We start from the raw sequence: 12499 nt of genomic DNA on the forward strand, positions 1-12499 counted from the left end.
GTGTTCTGCAGAAGAAAGAAAGTCATACGGGTTTGAAATGACATGAGGGTGAGGAAATGATGACAGAATTTTCATTTTGAAGGTGAACTACTCCTTTAAAACCAAATGGAAAAAGATATTCTTACTGTTTTGCTACAGTGTACATTTTGACTACATTTTATTTAACACAATGTAAATATGTTTACATTTCACTAAACACAATGCAAATAAATGCTAGATAAAGTTTTAGTTTTAATAAACACTTTCAAACAAAATTAACATTCCTTAAAAGTTGCAAAGTATGGAGCAATTTTGTTAATAAATTAAAAAAGTCGCTTTTAACTGACAATAATTTGTTATTAATAAACAAATTGTCTACAATTATCAGTTTACCAGTTATGGGTTCATAAAAAGAGAAACCACACTTATCTAAAAGAAACACAACAAATATCTATTAAAAATATATATTAAATAAACAAAGTTTTTTTTTGAAGTTCCACTCTAAAAATAGCCTAGATTTGGAATTTGTTTCAGTGATCTAAGAAGTTCTCTTTCACTCAGATAAATATGTTGCGCTGGAATTGAGTGTCAGAGTGTAGCTTTCACAATTGACACACACACACACACACACAATGCTCCACTACACTTGCACAGAGAGAATGAGACTGGTGGAGCCTCATAGGGGTGGTTCAGGAGAGGGTCTGTTTGACATGGGCTGTGGTGGAAGCAGGAGAGCCGGGCTGCCGGGGGGCTTGTAGACCTCCTGGATCTGTACTAGGGTAGGGGAAGGAATGGGGGTCTCTGGAGATGCTGAGGGGAAAGATGGTAAAACATAACATGACAAGTTTACATTATTGAGAGTATATGTGACCCTGTGAAAACCAGGCCAAAGTCTCGTAATCTAATTTTGAGGAAACAAGCATCAAAGTTTGATTTCAAGCATTCATTTGACTATGATTTCAATCTTTGACATGGCCTCACTCAGTCAGTATTAAATCAAGGCTATATTTGCACAGTGTGTTCTTTATGTAGGATGATTTTTACGGACGTAGAAAACAGTAAATCACCAAAAAAGGCATTTCATATTTTTTTTCATAGATTAATAGAATAATCGACATACACATCTGTGAATGTCCAGGTACTGGTATTGAGCTAATGACAATTGTCTGCCCCATTATTGGACCCTGCGGGTGTCCGTTGTGATGCAGGTGAGGCTGTTCATTGGTTAGACCTGTATAACAAATAAACAATGGATGAATTATTACTGTTTTGTAATGCAACGCTGTTTTCTCTAACTAAAATGGCACAACCACAGTAAACATTTACATGCATTTGGCAGACAGTTTAAAAACCTTAAAATTAACCATGGTTTCATTATGGTAAAAGTGCAGTATCCATGTTTTTTGGTGGACTGATTACCATTTGTATTGCCGTAGTTTGACTACAAATATCATGGTTACCGTGGTTACTACAGTAAAACCATGTTAAATTTGTGGTTCCTACACTTATATAATACTGTGTTGTTTTCAAACCATCGGGCTCATTTGCTGCATTAGCTAAAACACAAAAGAGTATGGTTTTACTACAAATTCCATGGGTCATTTTTGCAAGAGATGTGACAATGAGTCCATTCAAGATTTACATTTGATTGATTTATTATTTATTTGAATTGCTTCGAATTTAACTCATGTTCTTGGTGTGCCATTTATTATCGAGTGCATGGATGACATATTTTTGTAGGCCAACCTAGAAGTTAACGCCGCACTCGTTCCCTTGACCGAAAGCTTCTGCAGATCTCAAAATACGTCACCTCTGCACCGCTCTATTGAGCCATAGGAAAACGTGAGCGTCATCATGGCGCTGTGGTGTTGTGGTTGGGTTCCAGAGCATGCAGTTTGGTAAGGTGGCATGAATGCCTGATCTCAAAAAATGATCATCACGCTTACCTCCAAGAAGCATCTCCTGCAGCAGGTTATCTAGCTTGGTTAGGCCGAACAGCTTGATAAACTGAAGCTGCTCTATCAACTGCCAGGTGATGCTTTGCAGGGTAGGAAGAAGGAGCAAAAGCTCTCCGAATCGCCCACGCGAGTCATACTGCCGGTCATTAATGTAGTCTTCCAAACTCATCTGAACCTGATAGCGCATGGCCTTGATCTTAGAAGGGTCTCTTAAGCTTTTGGCATCTAGAGGTGAAAAATAACAATAACATGTTAAGTGTTCCAGTATAGATATTTGAATGGTAAACACATGGGTTGATTATGAGAGCATATACTGTACCGGGGTCGAAGAACACAATAGCCTTCAGAGCTGCGTATTCGTTGTCGTCAATTTGGATGTCCTGAAAGGGTAACACCAGTTCATCTATAACACGGTTAGCCACCCGACCTATCTCCGGCTCAGGGCAGTTTCGATGGACAATACACCCATTACCTGCATGGGAAATAAGCAACGAAAGATCAACATCCTGCTGATGTGTGTAATCGTCTGTCTGTCTACAATTATGTTAAAAGCTGAAAATGACATTTTATTTGAGCAGTTACCTAGTAGCAGGATGTCTTTGTATGGCATTGACCTCTTAGCAACCCCGAGAAGAAGATGCTCACCTGCGTGTGCTCGCAATAAACTTACCTGGAGAAAGATTTTTTAATATTTAAACAATACTATTAAACAATAACATCAAACGGAGTTTGACTTTCTTGGTTTCTTTCCTTATCCTTTCTTTCACAACTGCTCACAGAGTCTTAGGTTAATTCCATTTAATTTCACATATTTCCACATGAGTTTACAGCAATAAATAAAGAGTATACAATATACACAGTTTATACAATACACATTGATTTTAGAGTTTACGCAGATTTTATGTTTTTGATGTGTTTTTAGTATGTCTCCACTGTTGTTTATATTGTGTTTTATCAAATAAATGTAGATTTTGTAGGATTTTACTGGTTCAGGGCAGGCAATTACAGTAATTTACTGTATAGGGCTGCATGGGGCTTTTAAGCCTAAAAGATGGATCTGTTTCATCTTCATCTATTAGTTGAACCAGTACACAAAACAAGCATAAATTATTTGTTTATGGATTAAACAAACGAACAAACAAAAAGTCATATGGACCACTTCCATAAATACAGGTTAACGGCACTTTTTGACTTTTTTTAGGTATGCTACAGAAGAGTTTGCACGCTACAGACAGTTTCATTTGACGTTCACGCCTGCCATGAAATCAACTTCCGGTCTGTGGTCATAATATAACCATTTATTTAATATTCATTTATATTCATATTTTATTGTATATGAATTGTATTAAAGTACACTAAAACTACTCAACAGTTGTTGATTCTTTGCGGAGGTCTACTGGAAGTTAAGTCTGGGCCAAAAGAATGAAGTAATATCATTCTCGTTTTAACTTGAACTACACCTTTAAATTATATAACAAGGTTTTGCATGTCCAATAATAACAAACATAAGATGGGGAGAACTCAAATTTTGTGCAAAACAGTGCATGATGACTACAGAGCTAAAGTGAGTCAGTCATGTGAATAGCAAACATTGAGCTTCAGTGAACGGCCCTGCAATTTAACCCAAGGGCCTCCCCAATTAGCACAGCCAGCGCTGCTTTCCATCGGCCATTACCTGGTCATCAAGAGGCAGTTCACCGAAGGCCGGGATGTATTTAGCCCATTCCACCAGAACAAGCAGCTGCTGCTTCATAGACTCGCAGACATCAGCGACAGTCGCAGATTTCTTCTCGGAAACATCAGCAGGGCCCATCGGACTGGCGACGTTGATCTGCTAGGAAATAGACGGGAACTGAACTTACTGCGTCTCAAATGGTTTTTGGCACAGGCTGTTGCTTCTCTCACACAGGTGCTCAAGCAGATCATTGGAAATGTTGATGACACTGAACGCTGCTCAGAGGGCCTGACGATCACGCAAATGACTCTTGTTATCTGTCTATTGTCATTATTAACTCCAGAGCAGAACATATTTGGAGAAGCGCAAGCTAGTGTAATGAAATCGGTGTTATTTCTTCAATCAGCATTTCTGCTGGTTAATTTTTGTCTTCGGTGCCTGTTTATCTACAGCAGAATGCATTATGACTTTACACCTTTGCTTTGACTGACAATCACACCAATGATTTATTGCTCGAACGCAATAAAACTTGCTAATTAAATGCACATTTTTGTGTCAACGCACTCTTTCCTGCACATATTCTTTCTCTTTCTTTTTGTCTGTGTGTGCGGATTAACCTTGATAGGACGGTATACCTGCTGTGAGAGGGATTCAGCGTGAGCGAGGGCCGTGATTGGCGGCAGGTCATGTGAGTCCTGCATGTTCCTACGGGAGCTGATACGATCGCGCTCATTCTGCACCGCTTCAAAAAAACAACACAAACAGATGATTAGCGAGTTAATAACAGTCAGGAGTCATTACTGATTAGCCAAGATGACGGGTGTGTTTCTCAAGCATGCTTCTAGCCAAGCTCACACATTTCCAACAGGTTTATGACAGAATGCAGTTTGAAATGTTTTGAATGCGTCTAAAATGTAAAATCAGATAGTAGGAGTGCTCTTAAAGGGATAAAAACTCTCTCATCATTTATTCATCCTTGTGCCATTCAAAACCTGCATATGACTCTTTCTTCTGTGGAGCACAAAAGAAGATATTTTGAGAAATCTCTCCGTGGTTCTGTGTCAAAACAATGGAAGTCAATGGTGGCCGATGTTGTTTGCACACCGACATTCTTCAAAGTATCTTCTTTTGTGTTCTGCAGAAGAAAGAAAGTCATACAGGTTTGGAATGACACGAGGGTGAGTAAAAGATGAAGGAATTTGTATTTTTGTTATTTTTAGTGAATGCTACTCTTTTCGAAAGGAGATGAAACAATTCTGGAGATCACAAAAATAATGTGACTTAAGTCACCTCATTTGCTACCTTTAGTTGCACGTGGTAAAACTTTAACCGACCACAGTCTCGAACAACCTGTGCGCACGGAAAGCGAGGTAGGGAGCACATGATCGGTCGTCATAAAAGTGTAAGCCAAGGTTATACATCCAATAAACGAAACATCCTTGTGTAATCAGGACAGGTTTTATGGCATCATCCCTTTTCCTTGTTATTCTATTAACTGTCTGCTTACCGCTGTGAAATGAAAGCATTTAGAAAAATACAAAATATGGCATGTTTACCTTCTTTCTTCATTCCAGCTCGAAAACATTTGTGAAGCCTGCAAAACCGGCACTGGTTCCTCTTATCTTTATCAACAACACACTGACGATTGAACCTGGCCAAGAGGTCAAAAATCATGATCTCAAAACTTTACAGGTTAAAGGGACAGTTCACCCTAATATGAAAATTCTGTCACCATTTACTCACCCACTTGTCACTTCAAACCTGACTTTCTTTCTTCCGCAGGACACAAAAGAAGATATTCTGAAGAACGTTGGGGGCCGGCACCCATTTACCTGCATTGGTTTTGTGTCCACAGGATAGAAGTGAAAGGGTGCCGGCGTTGTTCGGTTATAACATTCTACAAAATATCTTCTATTGTGTTTGCCGGAAGGAAGAAAGAAAGTCATACAGGTTTGACAAGAGGGTAAATGATGACACAATTTTTTATTTTTGGGTGAACTATCCCTTTAACGTACACAGTGATATAGATAGTCTTGTTGTGTGTTGGTCATAATTATTTTTTAATGCATTTTTGCATCCAAATGATGTTTAATACACAACATTAGTTATATATGAGATGTACCTGCATGAGTACACGTGACTCTTCCTGATGCTTCTGCGGAAGAAGCCTTTGCAGCCATCGCAGCTGGAGGCACCGTAATGTTTCCCTGTGGCTTTGTCACCACAGATTGCGCAGTTGGAGCTCACGCCGGTTTCTCCTCGACTGGGCTCTGTCGGCATGCTTTCTGTGGACAACAGCAGTGAGAGTTAGGGATGGCGCTCATCACACACAATGTTATTGCCATCTGAACACTCTGCTGGTTTTAGAATTGCTGCAACGCTTCAGTGTAATCATGGCTGGATGGATCACTTAGGTGCCTTCAATCTCAGCATCAGAACAAGGCTTTTACCTCAACGGTTCTGACAAACATCATGTGAATATCCAAAAGTTGCATTGCACCGTCCATATGATAGAATGATAATGTATTGATATTATGTGCAATAATGATCAAGATTCAACCAAGTATAATAAAATATCACAACAAAAGCTGGTGGGAAAAGTGGGAAGCTAATAAAACACAGCTATCTTCAGTGTTACACTCAGTGAAGCCATGCTTGGGTAAACATGGACAAACCCAACAGTTTGGTTTACAATATCCTGCGGGATCGTTTAAACTTAAATGAATTTATCAAATTTATTATTACTTTTGTATCATTTTTCCATTTTTAAATCAAGATACATTTTTGAGAAGAAAAATGACCTACAATATCAAGTTTGAAAAAGTTTATGCCTAAAAGAAGAAAAATATCTACCAATGCATTAAGAAAAGCAAAATAAAGTTAATTAAGTTATACTCCTGATTTAGTACCAGGGCTGGGTTTGGGGGTCTAGGGGGGCGTTGCCCCTCCAGATTTTTCTTGGGCCCCTCCAAAATTATCCAGCTGACAATTCAAATAATAAAAGATTATTATAATTTAATAATAATAATTATTATTAAATACATACTAAATACTTATTTGTATTATCTATTAAATAATGACCTGTCAATTTAATTACAGAAAAATGTAAAAATGATGCATGCAATGAACTTTTTGGTTTATTTATTTGCCCAACCAGAATATGTAATTGCCCCCCCAGTCGAGCCAGCCTAATACCGGGCCTGTTTAGTACCAAATTCAATATTGTTTTTCTTATACTATTGGCAGATATTTTTCTTGTTTTAAGCAAAAACTATCATTTTTATCATAGAACAAGACTTAATGTCTTAGGTAACTATGCTTCTCATAAAATCTTTATTTAAAAATGTTTATATATTTGTACTGGAAAATAAGACAAAAATACTTCAAATAATACTTCATATAATTTTGCTTTTCGAGTAAATGTGTCTGGGTTTAAGAATTCATAGATATTTGTACTGGAAAACATGACAACAACATGAGAATAGAATAGAAACATTATTAAAATAGAAATACAATCGAAACATTTTTGTCCAATTTCAAGGAACAGGTACCAGATAGCAGATCTTCAGAATACAGGCAAACGTGAGAAATTCATTTTTTAAACGTATGGACATTTCTTTATAGGTTCATTTTAACCAATGGCTGGAGTCCAAATTTGATCTAACCATGCGTAGAAGAACGCCACATTACAGACAGTTGTCTTGTACTATTTGCTTTTAGCATTGTTTTGCTCCCTGCCATTCACTTTTGGAGTCATGAACCACCAATTTAGATCCACTGTTCAATTGAGTTGATCAAGAATTGCACATCCAAACACACCCACCCTTCAAGCATAACTGCCAAGCTAAGAATACATATTAAAGTTAATAAACAGGAGACTAGTAAACCTCATGAACCACTGTCACAATCCCTCTATCAAATCTAAACCTTTCACACAGACTCCCAATCAGAAGAGCTAATGAGGTGAATGAAGAAGAGTTCTGCATAGGTGAACAAAGGAATGCTCGTCCTAAAAGAGCTTCGCTAATGCTACAGAGAGCGGCACCCTTCTGTTCATATACAAGGATGAAAAATCAATCATTCCTTTGTGCATCCAAAATCATAACATTTCAACAAAAGAAATGCAGCGGGGGACTTTAGCCTTTCATGCGCGGAGACTGATTGGAAGCTCCCACTGTCACAGGACGGACTTCATTTGGATTAGCCTCTGTTTTATCCGATAGACAGATATTCAGAGGAGATTGACATCTCGTGGATAAATGTTAATGCGGGTTGAAAGCAATCTCTTCTGATTCAGCATATTCCCAAAGTGATTCTTTCTTATTTCAGAATAAAACATAATACAAAGGCAAAGGGTGTGTGTGGTCACCGTGAGGCAATTTCATTCTGTCAGCTTTTCTAAGAAATTGAAAATCTAAAACAATGCAAAAACACACAACCAATTCATCCAATGACACAAAATCCTACAGTATTAAAAGTGTCATTTGTGTACATCTCTTGGTGTTTCTCTAGCTGTCCGTCTGTGTCTATGCCTTTAAATGTCTTTCATTCCAGTCACTTTATGACCTTTCTCTATCTGTGCGTTTAGATGTACTGTAAAAGATCGTAAAGATAAATCGCAAATCTTTGCAGTCTCTGCATTTTAATTCAGCATCAGGTTAATGAACAGATTTGGATAAATCTCATCTTGGACATCAGCGGATTGTGGTGACACAATGGTTAAAGATCTACAATTGCCCAGAGGACAGAGGTTTAAGTTGATTCATAAGCTGAAGGGTATATCTGGATGACTGTCCTGAGTAGAAAGTCTATTTTAAATGGCCTGCTAGACAAAATGGCATTGTGACAATATTTCAAGAAAAACATTCTGTGTGCTTTATGTTAACATTGCAGTTGTAAAAACACCAGGCCTATTTATTCACCCTCGTGTCAGTCCAAACCTGTATGACTTTCTTTCTTCTGCAGAACACAAAATAAGAAATTTTGAAGAATGTTATACTGGTTGACTTCCGTTGTATGCACACAAATCCACGGAGACATTTCTCAAAATATCTTCTTTTGTGTTTCACAGAAGAATGAGTCAACAACAATAGGTTGGATAAATGAGTAGAGATTGTTTTGTGAACTATCCCTTTAACACTTTTAATGTGTCTTCCCTTTGTTAAACTTTTGCTGAAAATCTCTAATCCTCAGGATTTCTGTGAAACTCTCTGTTGAATTTTAAACTGAGTAGAGAATCTTTCGAAAGAGTTAGCTAACAATGATCTCTTTTTAGTTGAGGTAAATGATTGTGCAAGAGAAAAGTCATCCTTCACCAGCCCCCAAAACCAGATTGAGATATTAACCCAGCCATGCAATTGTATCTGTCCCCTTAAGAAACACAAGTCTGATTCAACTGAAGTCATCCACAGATTATGACAGATGTTAGTTTTGCACAATACACATATGCACCAATTTCAAAAGTAATCGTTTCAAAAATCAGAATGGTCATTGGCTCTAGCTCACCCAATCAGCAGCCACCTCTATTCTTCTTGACACAGATTTTAAACCAAAAGTCCCTATTGCTGTGTCCAACACTCACCCCCAGAATAAAGCACCTCTGCATTCTCAAAGCCCAGGGTGCTATAGGTAGGGTCCAGGCCCTCACAGTAATTGGCTACATCCATGTCCAACAAGGATTTAGGAAGAGGAGCTGTTGAAAACTTCATTCCTGCCAGACTATCTCTGCTTAGCCTCGTCCTGGGACAGTGTCTCTTGGTGAGAGTATTGAGGGTAGCCTGAGGTTGACCATCTCTTCAGAATGCTGATTTGTCACCTTCTAAGGTGGGGAGGAGCCTTGAACAAGACTCCTCACCTCCTTGCACAAAACTTATCTTCTCCCCTTATCCTATACTTATCAGGATGAAGAGATAACAGTATTTCCATTTGTTCCCGATAGGAACAGCGGATTTTATTGGCGTATCGAGAGCCAACTAGTAGGCCTTGTTTTCTTCTTCCAAAGTATACTGCACCTTTACACTATCAAAAGTATTTATAATGTTGCACAATGAATCTATAGAAGTTGTTGCGAACCCATTATGAGCTGTCTTTGGCTACCAAAAAAGGATGGTGAGGATACTAAGCATAAGTTACCCTGTGACCAAGAGACATTCAAGAATCATTTGAATGTAATTTTATTTATTTATTATTTTGTAAGTATTATTAATACTAATACTACTAATCATGTAATAATATTTCTACTAATAATAATTGTAATTAAATGATTATTGTACATTATTCATCTTTAGAAACAAACCTATATTTCTGAACATAAAAAAGGAAATTTAAAAAATGATACAATTTATGAGCAGCCATAACATGCCTCTATTCTTGTGCAAAACCAATAGGAAAAACATGCAAACATTCATCTCTGGTCACAATTGACTAAAGACCTTCATAACATTTAACTTCAATAAAATAATTTCTGTGTTCAATCTTTATTGCTTTAAAGAAATAATTGACCCAAACTTCGACAGCAAGACCAGCTGACAGCCATGGTCACCATGCACTTTCATTGCATCTGTTTCCGTGCAATCATTGTGCATGATGATTGTGTCAGTTCCTAATATTCTGCATTTACTCATATAAATTCGTACAGATATAGAACAACATAAGGGTAAACTATGTTCGCTTTTGGGTGAAATATTCCTTAGGGTTTATCAGATAGACTATAAAACTGAAAGGTTGTTTTTTATTATGGCATTTTCGTGCACCTTCATTTTAAAAGTCTAGATTAAAGGGCAGTCGTGGCCTAATGGTTAGAGAGTCGGACTCGTGACCAGAAGGTTGCCGGTTCGATTGAGCAAGGCACCTTAACCCAACTTGCTCCCCGGGCACTGCAGTGATAGCTGCCCACTGCTCCGGGTGTACGTGTGATCACCACTTGCTGTGCGTGTGTTCACTACTCTCTGGATGGGTTAAATGCAGAGTCACATTTCGGGTATGAGTCACCATATCTGACTAATAGGTCACTTTCAAAAAAAATAAAATAATAAATTGTCACCTTGCCAAGTGCCCTGGCTCTCCTGTTTTTGCCAAGTGGTTGATGTCCTTAGGACAACATCATGTTGACCCTGGGACAACATTTAAATCAACCAATGAGATTTCAGAAATAAGTTGACAGTTTATTTTAAGTTTCATCTTCCTACCAGGATTAGGTGCTTCTAGACCATTGTTTTTCCCTCATCATTTCCCTCTGATTTTAGGGGTAAGTTATGGTTAGGGTTGGGCTTTGGTGTGGGTTTAGGTCTTATTTATAAAAATGTTGTCCTGAGGACATCAACCACTTGGCAAAATCAGATTACCTACCTCAGATTTACTAAATCCAACAAAAGTATCACCAAAATGCCATAACACAAACAGAAAGACAACATATCCAACATTTCGGTAAAGAATTATCAGAAGAAAATATAAGGCATAAATTGAGGCTTTATTTCTGTAAAATGTGATAAGCAGGGTGACACATTATAGCAGGTGGTTACATTTTAACTTTACTCAGTGTTTTAAATGAGGAAGTGCTCAAAACTTGATAACAGTCTTGAAGGTGAGGTCATCTATAGCATGCCATTTTCTTTCAATACACTGAACCTTATGCAATATTTACAGTTCCAAGGCAGACCGATGTATACAAATACCATACATGAAATATATCTTAATTGATCAGTAATTCATGTAATACACAATTTCGTAAGTAAAATCATTTCAAGGTCAGAGAAATTTTGTTGGGCAAAAAGAGTTCAAACTGTATATTGCTTGTATTGAAAAATGTTTAATATGAGTTAAAAAAAACAGCTATACACTCATCTACACGTAATATTTACTTTCACACACAAATTTTGTTTGGCTGTTAAAAACTACTTTATAGGTGGACTATTTTAAATACATTTAAAAACCTTTAAATTCCTTTAAATCCTAAATATTTTTCAATTAATTTTCGTTGCGTGCGAACGCAACTCAAAGCAGTTTCGGTCTTACCTTCTCCCGGTCCAACAACGATTTGCATTGATCCAGCAAAGCCCAAACGAACATGTGTCAAAAACAAGAAACAAAAATACTAGTTTATGCTATTACAGAGAGAACCTGGGAGTACATGAAGTGTTTAACATGTCATAAGCTTCACATTGGTTCAAACAATTGGTGGTGTTGGGGGAGACTCTCATTAGATCGATTTACTAAACAAACTGAAAGTTGGGTGGAGATGTTAAACAGTAACTAGCCCCAATAAAACTTGCCTGTGCGTTCACGCCATATGGAAATGTAATAACAAGAGCACGGACAGCTGGGGCTTTCTAACAAAGAAACGATAACAACTGTGCTTTAGGAAAATAGGAGTTCATTTCGTAACAAATACATTAGGATACATAAAAATACATTCGTGACACATTTTTCACTTTTTTATTTTCGAGAAGTCGTAGAAGCTCATGTTAAGAGACGCAGAATGGAAGCATAAGGACGGAAAATATTTGTTTACAGTATAGAAATACTATTATATTCTTGCGTTTATAAGCCCCAGCACTGATCTCTGAATGTTTTCATATTGCCGGAAGATGGCGCCAAAACACTTACAATCTTAATGAGCCCTACAGCGACCGTCAATCATTATGTTGTCAAGGAAATTTAAGATTAAGCGTCTTTCTGGGATCTCTGGTGACCATTTACACTGCTGGAACCAACCCAGCGGGCATTTCAACGTTGAGTCTTGAATCAACGTCATGGTCAACGTTGAATGACCGTTGGATTTTGTTTTGATTTTGAAAATTGAAACAAGGTTGAAATCCTGACGTTGTTTTAACGTCTCAGGTTTCAGCTAACAGAAGTTTGTTTTAAGAACGTTCCCAGCTAACAAACG

The 12499-nt window shown here is 37.6% G+C and overlaps 1 protein-coding gene across 2 annotated transcripts; it reads right to left on the reverse strand.

Moving 5' to 3' along the window:
• Positions 1–655: 655 nt before the first annotated feature.
• hnf4g (hepatocyte nuclear factor 4, gamma) lies at positions 656–11737 on the reverse strand. Of its 2 annotated transcripts, none has more exons than XM_057322910.1 (10): positions 11626–11737; positions 5735–5897; positions 5169–5263; positions 4248–4354; positions 3613–3768; positions 2520–2607; positions 2257–2409; positions 1926–2162; positions 1100–1210; positions 656–789 (listed from the first exon to the last, which is right to left on the reverse strand). In XM_057322910.1, exons 1-10 carry the CDS (start codon positions 11651–11653, stop codon positions 656–658), a joined length of 1272 nt encoding a protein of 423 aa, XP_057178893.1. In that variant the 5' UTR covers positions 11654–11737. The 2 variants fall into 2 exon arrangements, with proteins under 2 accessions (XP_057178893.1, XP_057178892.1); XM_057322909.1 differs by lacking the exon at positions 11626–11737 and adding an exon at positions 9194–9320.
• Between the last annotated feature and the right edge of the window lie 762 nt (positions 11738–12499).

Source organism: Triplophysa rosa, linkage group LG23 (genome assembly GCF_024868665.1).
Source record: "Triplophysa rosa linkage group LG23, Trosa_1v2, whole genome shotgun sequence".
Lineage (NCBI taxonomy): Eukaryota > Metazoa > Chordata > Actinopteri > Cypriniformes > Nemacheilidae > Triplophysa > Triplophysa rosa.